A 13298-nucleotide genomic window follows, 5' to 3' on the forward strand; every position below is an offset into this window, starting at 1 on the left:
CCTTTGTATTAGGAATAGTATTCTTATTGCTTACAAACTTTCATATTTTTTTTTGTTTTTGGATATTTTCTTGGTACAGTTTTAGCTTTTTATAAAAGAAAACTCATCGATTCTGCCGTTGGCAAAGACATATATATACACACACATATATTTATACAATCAACAGGGTTACATCTCATCATCAGTACCATGAATAATACAAGGTCATCAAATAACAAAAATGGTAGCAATAGTACCATAAATGCATTAGAAACTCCCAGGTCACCATCACGATCTACTCGAACTATGAATCCCCCGAAACTAAATGAAATGGGAATACAATCATCACCTCCTAGAAGACGAAATAACAATACAATATTCAGCGATAGATACATTCCCAATAGAACTGGTGTTGATCTCCAGGCAGCATTCAGTTTATCACACGAAGAAATACTACCTGATTTAAGAAGGAATGTGGATAACGAAATTGAAGTTAGACGAGAGGAGGAAGCTAATCGAACCTTTTCAACTGTTTTGAAAGCAGAATTATTTGGTGATAATGTACCCATGGCCACAGCAAATTTAACTAATAGCACAACAAGCACTGGTGTTACAACTAGTCGTCCGAAACAAGCTCGCACAATAGCTACTAGTGGAACCACAAGTTCAAGTATGTCTTCTACTCCTCCCCCTCCAGCAGCAGCAGCAGCAGTAGCAGCTACCCAACGTTCATCGAACTCAACATCTTACTTCCCTGGATCAGCTGGCTCGTCAATAACCGCTGCTATTGGAAACACAAATGGTCATGGTTCTTCATCAACTACTATCACCACAAATACTTCGAATAACAACAACATTTCTAGTACCAGCCTGGCCAACGATATCGATGATGTGACGAGTACACCTAGACGAAAGACAAACTTGTTTACTTATCAATCTCCCCAGAAGACTCGACCGATATCACGAGATTTGCAACAGGAACTATATTCGTTGTCACCTGTACGACAAGATTCACAGAAGCTTTTGTTATCACCACAGAAGAAGCCAAGGACAATCTCCAAGGTTCCATACAGAGTTTTGGACGCCCCTGAGTTGTCTGATGATTTTTATCTCAATTTGGTTGATTGGGGTCAACAAGATGTATTGGCAGTTGGATTGGGTGATAGTGTATATTTATGGGATGGTGCCACACAATCAGTGGACAGGTTATGCAATTTGACTAACAAAGACAAAGTTACAAGTTTGAATTGGATAGGTACAGGTACCCATCTAGCGATTGGAACATCGAAAGGGTTAGTCGAGATATGGGATGCAACCAAGATCAAGTGCATTAGAACAATGACCGGTCATTCTCTTCGAGTCAGCTCATTAGCTTGGAATGAACATATATTGAGTAGTGGAAGTCGAGATAGAACAATTTTGAACCGTGACGTTAGAATCGAGGATCATTATGTGAACAAGTTTGAGAGCCATAAACAAGAAGTGTGTGGTTTAAAATGGAATGTCGAAGAAAACAAGCTTGCTAGTGGTGGCAATGATAACAATTTGTTTGTTTGGGATGGTTTAAACACCAAACCATTGCATCAGTTTACTGATCATACGGCTGCAGTAAAAGCTATTGCATGGTCTCCTCACCAACGTGGAATCTTGGCTTCAGGTGGAGGCACCGCCGACAAAACTATTAAAACATGGAATACGTTGACTGGAAGTTTAGTTCATGATGTCAATACAGGATCTCAAGTATGCAATTTGATTTGGTCAAAGAATTCGAATGAATTAGTATCAACTCATGGATATTCTAGAAATCAAATAATAGTTTGGAAATATCCATCCATGCAGCAGATAGCCCAATTGACGGGTCATACTTATAGAGTCTTGTATTTGTCATTATCACCCGATGGAGAGACTATCGTTACTGGTGCTGGTGATGAAACATTAAGATTCTGGAACGTTTTCGAGAAGAATAGACACAACGAATCACCTGCATCAGTTTTACTAGGCGCGTTTCTGCAGTTGAGATAACAGTTAAGTATCACATAGAATTCTAACAATAGCTAATATATACATACAAAATCACCTCATTTTAGTTCATCAATCATATAATTAGACAACTGGTATCTAAGGCATCCAATTCTTTATATGGATCGTAATGATTCTCTTTCTTCCAATGTTTCAAGTTATCAATACAAAGAGAAACATCGCCTGTTGTGCTATCACTAACCAATACACCCATAAATTCCAACGATAGTAGTATATCTTCTTTTCTAAACCCAGTAAGCCTTGACAAATCATTTAATGTAAAGCTCTCTTGCGACTCATCAATTACTCTTACTATTCTTTTGGACCAATATCGCAAATATGTCATTTTTCCATATGGGGAAAGCGGATATTCGGGCCCACTACCATAATACTGGCCTGGTGTAACTCGTGCAAGTTGATACAGGAAATCAATCAACAATGACCCCAAATGTCTTCTTTGGAACGGCGGGAAAACACATATGCATGCCAAATTTATATCGTTTTCATACGACAATACTTCCTTGGAGAAAAAACCCATTGGTATATAGTTCGTCGAGTAATCATCCTTTCCGTAGATAATGTAGAAATTAAAATGATCAATGTTATAGTAGATAGACTTATCGTCAAGAAACAATTTCCCAAACAAACATAGATTCTGGCAAAACAATGGATTTTGGAACCCTCGAATCTCTCTAATAATATAACCATTCTTCTGATCTCTGTACATTAATTTTCCCAAATTAGGTCTTGTCCTATTTTGCTGACACTTGGCCACATGCAAATTTAATTCGTGTTCTTGAGATGAGTATTTGAAACAATATTCGCAAACGTATAAATGGTCCAACCAAAATTCGTGTAAAGTTTCATCAAACATGTCTTTTTTATGTATCTTTCTAGCCCCAGATCCTTCCATGGCTACCTTATTAGCGTATACGTATCCCAAACTAGAATGAGATAAATCATGGGGATGGAAATACGCTGCATTGCCGTACCACGCTGAAAATTCGTAATTTCCAAAAGTCACTTTGTTTATATTTCGTTTGTTTAATTGTCCATAATAAGAATTATCTTCTGTATCCTTGTTTCTGGCTTTTTTTCGTTTTGGAGAAGTGATTGGATTGTCTGTTGTGTCAAACATCTATGTAGTAGAGTATGAAGAAATTTGAATTCTCAGAAAACACCATTCAAATAAACAATCCCAAAAAAAAAAAACAAGATGTGTTTGATCTTTGTAGGAATGGTTTTTACATATTTTTTTTTCCCGCTTCTGCTCTTGATGATATTGTGCGACTATTAGTGACGCGTATTACAAGAAACATTAAATGAGCAAAAAGAAAAAACAGAAAAAGGAAAAAAAAAATACTCTTGAAATTGAAAAACAGAGAAAGATTCATATCAACATATACAACGATAAAGATGCCACCAAAAGGTTGGAGAAAAAATGCAGAGGGTCAATATCCACAGCCAAGTAGTAAGGAAGCACAATTGATTTCAATAGATGATATATTGTTTCCAAGATCCACGATCCTGAAACTAGCCAAAAAGATCATCTCCGACGATGAAAACAATAGTTCACTGATGACTATAGCAAAGGATTCACTTCTTGCTTTACAAAGATCTGCTACGGTGTTTGTATCGCATATGTTTTTTCAAGCCAGAGAAATATCCAAGGAAGCCAACAGGAAAACAGTGTCTGCACAAGATATGTTGGGAGCTTTGGAAAGAGCAGAGTTTAGTGGATTTCTTCCTGACGTCAAAGAAAAACTTACCCAGTTTGAATCTATTGCTGCTGCTAAAAGACAACTGAAGGCTAATGGCGATGCTAATAAAGAACAAGAAATAGTTGAAGAATCAGACAAGAAGAGGCTAAAGGTGAATGAGTCGTCAGGAACAAGCGTCAGTAAGAAAAAGGATAATGATGATGAAGATGATGATGAAGACGATGAGGATGATGATGATACTAAGGAAGATGATAATGATGGAGATGAGAATACCATAGCTGTTGCAAATGGTGACGCCGATGATAACGATATGGATATAGATGATGACGAAGAAGAAGAAGACGAAGAAAACGAAGAAAACGAGGAGGAGGAGGAAGAAGAGGAAGAAGTTCCTTTAAATCCAATCGCTGCTTTGGCTAAAGAACAGGAAGAGTTAGAAGGAGTAGATACCGAGGACAAGAATACTACTACAGATAATGATGAGGACGACGATGAAGAGAACAGTTAAATGCTACTAACTCGATGTTTATTTGTATACTAGTTTCGAATACAGTGGTCAAAAATAGGGAACCCACACTGAGAACCTATAAATAGATATAATATCATCAAAATCCCACCACTAATGTATAATATAAATTTTGCTTTCATAAACCACATTTTTCTTTTAATTTGTTGAGCACGCTTTTGGAAAACCAGTGATGATGTATTTAATCTATCTGTCTGGTCAACCAACGAGTTAATCTTATCTCCTCTACTTAATAGCTTATTGATATTGTCTAGCATCAACTGTCTAACCTCATCAACTTCTTCATTTGCCAATAATAATTGATTAGGGTTGATCTGATCATGAGAACTGCTGCCTTCTTCATTATCTTCGGATACCGATCCATAACTATATAAATGATGGTTTGAATCATAACTCATTTCTTCGTACTTTATAATCTGATTCATGTATAACTTAAACTCCCCTAATTTAGATTTAGCCAGCGGATCATTTGGTCCTGATTTGTTGGCTTCAACTTCTCGTTTATAATCAATATACTTATCCATAATGTTCTTCATTACATTCAAGATCATAGTTTTGTTTACATTTATATGAGCAATTGAAACAACGGTAATCAAATCACGACTTCCATCCAGGTTAGACAATACTTTCTTCATAAAATACATCGCAAGTTTGATTGAATTAGTGGTTGAGATTGGTATCGAACCAACAAGTGTTCTTGAAGCATTAATCAAACCCAATTCTTGAGAAACTACTTCTGAACAATTAATATTATTATTATTAATTAAATGTACAAGATTGTGATTCTCATATGTGTACAAAGTAGTCGAATTTATAGTTAATGTACAATGGATCACTATGAGACGAGGGGAGAATTATTGTTAGTGACTCTAGATGGTTAATTAATCATAATATAATTCAACAAAAATACATACAATTCTTTTGTAAATCTGTTTGACTCATGATTGATAATATTGTGGTGTTGAAAACTAACGAATAAGCAAGCTAAGATGATCTCACGACTACAACCGTTAACTTTTTGTATTCTATATTTTATGGAGACGGCAAACAACACATGAGAGCAGAAAAAAAAAGCAGAGGAAGAAGAAGAAGAAGACTGCGAGTGAGAGATAGTTTTGTGAGTGAAACACAGAGATTATCAAACAAACCGGAGGATGGCATCTCTTCGCAGTGTATAAACCTGAAGAAAAACAAAAAAAAAAAAAAAAAATTCACGATGGTTTTCTATAAGCGACAACAAACATACCCCGTATAAATCACTAACAAGGACAATAGATGGGGAAATATAGAAAGAGATTCAATGAAAAGGCAAGAGCGGGTATGCTTGCAAAACAAGCTGCCTTGAAAAGAGCTAGAAATAAACAATTCTATAGACAAGACCACGACGAATCAGATCAGGAACAAGGAGATGTCAAAGATGCTACCCAAATATTTAATAATGAAAATTCAAATTCAGAAATTCTTGTTCCAGTCACAGAAGAAGAGAGACAAGCCAGAAAACGTGCATTAGAAGAAACATTGTATACTCAAAACGAAAAACAAGAAAAGCTATCCAAATCCAAGAAGAAGAGGTTGGATAAATATATCGATCATCAATTAAAGAGAGAAGAAAAGAAAATTTTACTTGAAAAGCTTTCTGAAACAAAGGTTGATACCAGTCAAATGTCAGCATTAAAAGAGTTGGGTAAAGGTAAACAAACCAAAAGAGAAGAAATGATCGAGGCATTGGAATTGGAACGTCAGGGTAGAGGAGATGAAAGAACCAAGGAAATTTTATACGAAGAAAGAGAAGTTAAGGACTACCATGATTATGAAGAAGAATTTGGTGGAGAAGAAGAAAGTGATCAGGAGGAGATCAAAACAGGTGGATTCATTGATAACAGGCCATCAAAGTTTGGAGGTCAAGGATTTGGGTTTGGGTTTGCTAATATTCCAGTGATAAAGAAAGATAAGTCGAGCCAACCAAAGAAAAAGTATAGTTGGAGAAAGAGAATTGAAGAAGAAGAAAAGAAGAAATTGAAGAAAGAAGAGGAGGATGATTTTGCTTCAAGTTCAGAAGATGAAAGTGAATCTTCTAAAGAAGACGAAGACCAAGAAGAAGATGATGATGAAGAAGAAGGAGAAGCTAATGATAATGACATGGAACAAGAAGATTCTAGTGATGATGAAGAAGCTGACGAAGAAGAAGAGGACCAGGATGAAGATGTAGACGACGACGACGATGACGAAGAAGACGAAGAAGATGAGGAAGAAGAGGAAGAGTCCAGATTGATGCAAAGCAAACCACGTCACTCAACTATTGCAAATAGTTTCAAAGAATGGGCTGAACAACAGGTGCGAAAAATGGAGGGTCGTGAAAATATTGCTCTTAATCCGGAAGTATCAGAGGAAATCAAACAACAGTATGCACAACAAACTATTAGAGATGAAGATGTGGACCATTCATCCGACGAAGAAGGCTATATTCCAATCAATAAGGATTTAAAAAGAGATGCATTTGTTGTTGAAGTTAAAAGATCCAATGCAATCCAACAACAACGAATTTTACTTCCTGTATTTGCCGAGGAACATAGAATAATGGAAGCCATTTATCATCATGATTGTATAATTCTTTGTGGGGAAACAGGTTCAGGTAAAACCACTCAAGTACCACAGTTTTTATATGAAGCCGGGTTTGGTAACTTGGAACATAATTTGTACCCCGGCATGATTGGTGTTACACAACCTAGAAGAGTTGCTGCGGTGTCTATGGCAGAAAGAGTTGGAAGTGAATTAGGAGACCATGGCCATCGTGTTGGTTACCAGATTCGATTTGATACTACTATCAAAAATGAAGGAAAAGCAGATGGTACTGCGTTGAAGTTTATGACCGATGGTGTTTTGTTGAGAGAAATGATGACAGATTTCTTGCTTACCAAGTATTCTTCCATAATTATCGATGAAGCCCATGAAAGAAACATCAATACTGATATTTTGATTGGTATGTTAACTAGAATTATGAAGTTGAGAAGAAAATACCACACCGAAAACCCTGATAAGTTTAAACCATTGAAGTTGATCATTATGTCTGCAACATTAAGAGTGTCTGATTTTTCCGAAAATTCCACTTTATTTAAGAATCCACCTCCAATAATTAATGTTCAAGCTAGACAGTACCCCGTGTCAATTCATTTCAACAAGAAGACTAATTATGATTACCTTGACGAGGCATTCAAAAAAGTTTGTAAAATACACCGCAAACTTCCAGAGGGTGGAATCTTGATATTTTTGACAGGTCAGAATGAAATTACAACACTTGTAAAAAAATTGCGTAACGAATTTCCATTCAAAAAGAAATCAAAAGTTGAATATGAAGAAGATGTCGAGGTCAAATTATCTGAAAACGTACAACAAGAAGTCGAAGATGTTGAATTTAGTGTTGATACCACAGACAAGGAAAAGTACGATGACTATGATTCTCTGGAGGATAACAGTGACGAAGAAGAAGAAGGTTTTGAGGAAGCAGTTGATTCCAACGAATCTGACATTGGACCATTGTATGTCTTACCATTGTACTCATTGTTACCAACTAACCAACAAATGAAAGTATTTGATGAACCACCGAAGGGAAGCCGTGTATGTATTGTGGCAACCAATGTTGCCGAAACTTCGTTGACAATTCCAGGTATCAGATATGTTGTTGATTGTGGTCGTTCTAAGGAAAGAAAATTCAACAGAGAGAATGGTGTTCAATCGTTTGAAGTTGATTGGATTTCAAAGGCTTCAGCTGACCAACGTGCTGGTAGAGCAGGTAGAACTGGTCCAGGTCACTGTTATAGATTATTTTCATCAGCGGTGTATGAAGAGTTTTTCCCACAATTCAGTGTACCTGAAATTTTGCGTATGCCGTTTGAAAGTATTGTGTTGAATATGAAGAGTATGGGTATTGATCAAATTGCCAATTTCCCGTTCCCAACTCCACCGGATAGATCTGCCTTAAGACAAGCCGAGGAATTGCTTGTGATTTTGGGTGCGTTGGATAAAGAACAAAAATCAGTCACCGATTTGGGTAAAAAAATGTCACTTTTCCCATTGAGTCCACGTTTTGCCAAAATATTAATCATTGGTAATCAACAGGATTGTCTTCCTTATGTTATTGCTATAGTATCTGCGTTATCTGTGGGTGATCCATTTATCAGTGAGGCAGAATTGAGTGGTAACATGTCTGACGAGGCTCGCAAAGAGTTTAGAAGTAAATTCAATCATTCAAGAGCTTTATTTGGAAAATTGGACCCTTCTAGTGATTGTATGATGTTACTTTCTGCCGTCTGTGCATTTGACCATGTTCCGCAAAAGAGCCAAAACGAGTTCTTAGAGGGCCATTATTTACGACACAAAATGATGGAAGAAATTCAAAAGTTAAGAAAACAGGTAGGTAATATCGTTGAAAATCTGGTTATGGCAGCAAATGGTTTACAGATAAAGAATGAGATGAAGCTTCCAATGCCAACAAAGAAACAAGTAAGTGCCATGAAGCAGATGATAGCATCTGGTTTCATTGATCAAGTAGCTATTAGAGGCGATATCATATCACAAGAGGTTAAAATAACAAACAAGTCTAATATTATCCAAGTTCCATATTGTCCAGTAATGCCGATTGACGAGGGACCGTTTGTTTACATTCATCCAAATTCATTGATTGCAAAGAGTGGTCAAGTTCCAAGTCCTTACTTGATATATCAATCCTTGAGCACTAAAGGAAATACCGAAGAGGATGAAATAACCAAAGTTAGAATGAAACCTTTGGTAGATATCAGTGGGAAGCAATTGGCAAATGTTGCCAAAAATTCAACCTTGCTTACGTATTCTAAACCTTTGGGTCATCCATATGCACCAAAGAATTTGTCACCAACTAAAAGAGAATGTTATGTTGTCCCTCGATTTGGTGCATCTGTAGGAAGCGGAGCAGTTGGTTGGGATTTACCTGCTATAAAAGTAGTACAAGAAAAACGTAAAGGTACTTGGGTGATTGTATAGTTTATTGGTGTAAAATATTCTAATGTATAAGTGAATTATTTGGAATCCACGCGACATTATTCTTCGGACTTTGTCGCAATATTTTTGTAGGAACCTTTTCTTTGTTTTTCTTTGACCTTTTTTTTTTTTTGTTTTTTTTTTTTTTTCCAGAGATCTCTTCGTGTTTTGTTAATTTCAATCATTGACTTTTTGGTATCAAGCTAGATCTCAACAATAACAAATACAGACTGAAACATGGATTCTAGAGAAAGGGATAGGAGAAGGAAACGAAATAGACAAAGAGAAGATCATGGTGAGCCATTGATACCCAGCAATGTTCTTGATCAAGCATCGCAACGTATCTTTGTTCTTTCGCTCTTCATACTAATACAGAGTTGGAAAATCTATGATCTAGTATTATTAAAATCAGAAATTCCATCCACTGGAGAAGTACTAACCCAATTAAATAATTTCACATATGTTTTGAAATACGCAATACTAGATGGGTTGTTTTTATGGATTCTACCAGTTCTAAATATCCAATATTTAACATTTTCCCCATTCAAAACTTTGATGTTGACTGTAATACTAAATGCATGTTCCATTTTCTTAGTCAGTTCCTTTTCATTGCCATTATTAGCAAATGTCTTTTTGCCTGTTTGGAGATTTTTATTACAAAAGAAAGAATTGAATATTATTGGAGAATCAATTGATGTAAACAAAGTGATAGATATGGATTCTCATTTCAAGGGTCAATTGACAATTCAATATTTACCAGACTCTTCGGCTAAGATGAACCCATTTCATTTTGACCAAGTTTGTCTTGGTTTGGAAAATAATCATCTTATTGAAATGCCAATTGAATTCAACACCACATCAGGAATTGGATACTTGCAAATCCAACATACCACTCCTGATAATGAAATTCAATACTTAAACTATACTGGTGGTTCATTGCGTAAATTATTCAGAAAGGACTATTCCCATTTATCAAAATATTCTGAGTACAATAGAAAACAAGATCCAAGGGTGTTTTATTTGGAATATCCAATTGTTAAACCAGGGATGTATAGAATTAAGAGTGTTTTGGACAACAAGGGTAATAGTATTCGTACCTATAAATCTGAATTCCTGATTGCTGACTGTCCACTGGCCAAATTTTACTACCCACCAAATTTTGAAAGCACCAATGGATTCAAGTGTTTGTCTAATATTGAAGACGATGGATACCCGTTGCCGTGGATAGAAATGTATGGTACAACCCCGGCGTTTGTGAAACTTAACTTGAAAATTGACGGTAATGAGTTTAAAATGATGAATTTGAGTATCGCTCTGGATAGTTCCCGTACTATTTCCAGAACAAACTTTTCTTGGTTGAAAGCGATTAAATTGGTGAGAAATATCTTACACGACGAAGTTCTTAAATCAGTTGCATCATTAAACATAGGAACCAATAGTGCCTTAGAATTCCAGTTGTTACAAATTCAAGACTCTCTTGGAAACATTCACCGATATGAACCACTTTCCAAGGATAAAGATGTGTGGTACAAACTCAAGCTTAGAAAATCCCCTTCAATTGGGATGTATGATAAAGACCAAAATCAAGAACTACTTGTTGGAGGTAAAAAAGTTTTGTACATTGCTCATTCAGAAGAGTTTGTTGAAGAGGATTTCCCAATAGGCATTACTGTTGTGCACACAAACAATCATGGCAAAACAAACAACTTCACTGCTACATTTCAAACCAAAGCTGCTTTAGACAAAGGTTTGGTTGTTGACCAGCCAGGAAGATATCAATTGGTTACTGCAAATGACAAGTATTGTCCATGTGAGATTGATACTAAACCAATTGATATTCAATTAGCACCAATCCCTACATTAAAGATAGCAGCAGACCCGGTTACTGATAGGTGTCTTGGAACGGTTGGCTATAATTTCGATTTTAATTTCACTGGTAAGACACCATTCAAAGTTCAGTATCATATTTATTCTAATATATCTGGAAGTCTTAAACCTGTTTATCTGGATTCTGGAAGAGCTGTGCGTGAGTTGGTCACCCATGAAAAGTCACATTCTTTCAAGTTCATGCCACCAAGTGAAGGTAGCTACACCATTGTTTTTAATAATCTTAAAGATGCTAACTATTACAAAGACCCATTGACGTTGGATGAAAAAACTCACACATTCCTGACATATTTCAGACATGCATCTCAAATTGGATTCCAACAAAGAGAGAGAATCATACGCACATGTTATGGTCAAACTTCTACAATTCCACTTTTCTTTAAAGGAAATGGTTTGTTCTCATTTGATTATGATTTTGTTGATGTGAATACTAGGAAGAAATTGTTGGATACTGTTCATGTTGAAAAAGTTGATAGTTATAGCATTGAAACCCCAAGTCAATTAATTGGAAAAACATACGAGGTTGTATTATCAAATGCCAAAGATAGATTTGGTTGTGATGCAGTGTATACCGATAAGAATGCCCCAATGAAGGTTGTTAGTAGACTGGACATTCCAGAAGTGGAGTTGAGTCAAGTAGAACAAAATGTAACCATTGTTGAAGGTTCCCATATTGACATCCCATTGAAATTCAAATCATCTATTCCTATCAGCGGGCATGATAAAATTGAAATCAAGTTCCAAGCTGCCAACACCGATAAAGTAGTTGTGAAGCGAGTTCTGTTAATTGGTACATCGATCAGGTTACTGGAAGCTGGTAAATATTGGTTACATTTGTTTGAAAGCAATGGGTGCAAAGGTCGTGTTTTGAACGAAACTAATTCTATCATTGTCAATTACTATCCTAAACCATCTTTGAAGATATCTGCCAGTGAAGAAATGTTGCAGCATACCGATGACTCGTCGATTCATTTGAAACCGGTATGTTTTGGATGCACCAATGAAATCACATTGAATTTAATTGGTCAAGCCCCATTTGTCGTTGATTATGAGATTAAATTACCAAGTGGTAAGATTGAGTCACATTCCATGAATATTGATACCCACGAAATACTTATCAAGTTGCCAACAAAAGCCAATGGTAGGTTTGAACATAAATTCAATAAGGTGTATGATAGTTTGTACACTAGACACAAAGGCAAAGTTGGTAAGGCTGATGTTCCGAAAGTTATTTACAACATTAACCCACTACCAACTGCACAATTTATACCTGATGATCATTTCACACAAGTCTGTGAAAATAAATTATTTGAAAATTCTGTTATTGCCAATATACCAGTCAAGTTCAGTGGAGCTTACCCATTTGATGTTTCAATGATTTTAAGAAATGAACAGACAGGAAAAACACGTGATTTGAATTTTAGAAATGTGATGTCCAATTCATTGATTTTGAATAATTTGGACTTCCTTGGTTTGGGAGATTATTCATTGAGTTTTACAAAAGTAGTAGATGGTAATGGATGTGAGAGTAACAAATTTAATGCAAATGACAAATATTTAATTTCAATTACCCAACCTCCTAATATATTCAAGTTTGATCCGAAGAGGAAACATTACTGTGTTGGTGATCACGTGTCATACAATTTGACAGGTGCATTACCAGTGACTATATTTTATGAATATAACGACAAAATGAGAAAAACACAACTGTACAATTATTTTGAAAGATTGGCTTCAAGACCTGGTATATTGAATATTCATGGGTTGGAAGATTCTGGGGTAAATTCATGTAAAGTAAATTACACTTTTGATCCTATCAAACAAGAAGAATTGAGACTTCAAGTACATGAAATACCAACTGTTGAAGTGAACAAAGGTGACTATATTATTGAGGATCTTCACGAGGGGGATCAAACTGAGTTAATATTTACATTCCTTGGAGAACCTCCGTTTAAGCTTACTTATATTAGAACTATTGAAATTAAAAAGACTGGTAAAAAACCGGTAAGGAAATTGGTTGAAAAGGAAACCATCAGTGATATTTGGAACCATGAATTAGTAGTGATGGCCAGTCTAGAGGGTACTTACGAAGCAATTGAAATTGAAGATAAATATTGTCGTGCCATTAGAAAAGTTGACTATATAGATTAAAC

The 13298-nt window shown here is 35.9% G+C and overlaps 6 protein-coding genes across 6 annotated transcripts; 4 read left to right on the forward strand and 2 right to left on the reverse strand. All coding sequences in view use genetic code 12, as the record gives it.

Moving 5' to 3' along the window:
- Window positions 1-189: 189 nt before the first annotated feature.
- CDH1 (Cdh1p) lies at window positions 190-2001 on the forward strand (the record flags this gene model as incomplete). The annotated part of the gene is made up of 1 exon (XM_002546762.1): window positions 190-2001. One exon carries the CDS (start codon window positions 190-192, stop codon window positions 1999-2001), a length of 1812 nt encoding a protein of 603 aa, XP_002546808.1.
- A 73-nt stretch (window positions 2002-2074) lies between these two features.
- SAS2 (Sas2p) lies at window positions 2075-3136 on the reverse strand (the record flags this gene model as incomplete). Its single annotated transcript, XM_002546763.1, has 1 exon — window positions 2075-3136. One exon carries the CDS (start codon window positions 3134-3136, stop codon window positions 2075-2077), a length of 1062 nt encoding a protein of 353 aa, XP_002546809.1.
- Window positions 3137-3414: 278 nt separating this feature from the next.
- DPB4 (DNA polymerase epsilon noncatalytic subunit) lies at window positions 3415-4227 on the forward strand (the record flags this gene model as incomplete). Its single annotated transcript, XM_002546764.1, has 1 exon — window positions 3415-4227. One exon carries the CDS (start codon window positions 3415-3417, stop codon window positions 4225-4227), a length of 813 nt encoding a protein of 270 aa, XP_002546810.1.
- Window positions 4228-4256: 29 nt separating this feature from the next.
- Window positions 4257-4889, reverse strand: CTRG_01116 (uncharacterized protein; the record flags this gene model as incomplete). Its single annotated transcript, XM_002546765.1, has 1 exon — window positions 4257-4889. One exon carries the CDS (start codon window positions 4887-4889, stop codon window positions 4257-4259), a length of 633 nt encoding a protein of 210 aa, XP_002546811.1.
- Window positions 4890-5520: 631 nt separating this feature from the next.
- CTRG_01117 (ATP-dependent RNA helicase) lies at window positions 5521-9261 on the forward strand (the record flags this gene model as incomplete). The annotated part of the gene is made up of 1 exon (XM_002546766.1): window positions 5521-9261. One exon carries the CDS (start codon window positions 5521-5523, stop codon window positions 9259-9261), a length of 3741 nt encoding a protein of 1246 aa, XP_002546812.1.
- Window positions 9262-9495: 234 nt separating this feature from the next.
- On the forward strand, window positions 9496-13296 carry POM152 (Pom152p; the record flags this gene model as incomplete). Its single annotated transcript, XM_002546767.1, has 1 exon — window positions 9496-13296. One exon carries the CDS (start codon window positions 9496-9498, stop codon window positions 13294-13296), a length of 3801 nt encoding a protein of 1266 aa, XP_002546813.1.
- Window positions 13297-13298: the final 2 nt, after the last annotated feature.

This window comes from Candida tropicalis, assembly GCF_000006335.3.
Source record: "Candida tropicalis MYA-3404 genomic scaffold supercont3.2, whole genome shotgun sequence".
In the NCBI taxonomy this organism is placed as follows: domain Eukaryota; kingdom Fungi; phylum Ascomycota; class Pichiomycetes; order Serinales; family Debaryomycetaceae; genus Candida; species Candida tropicalis.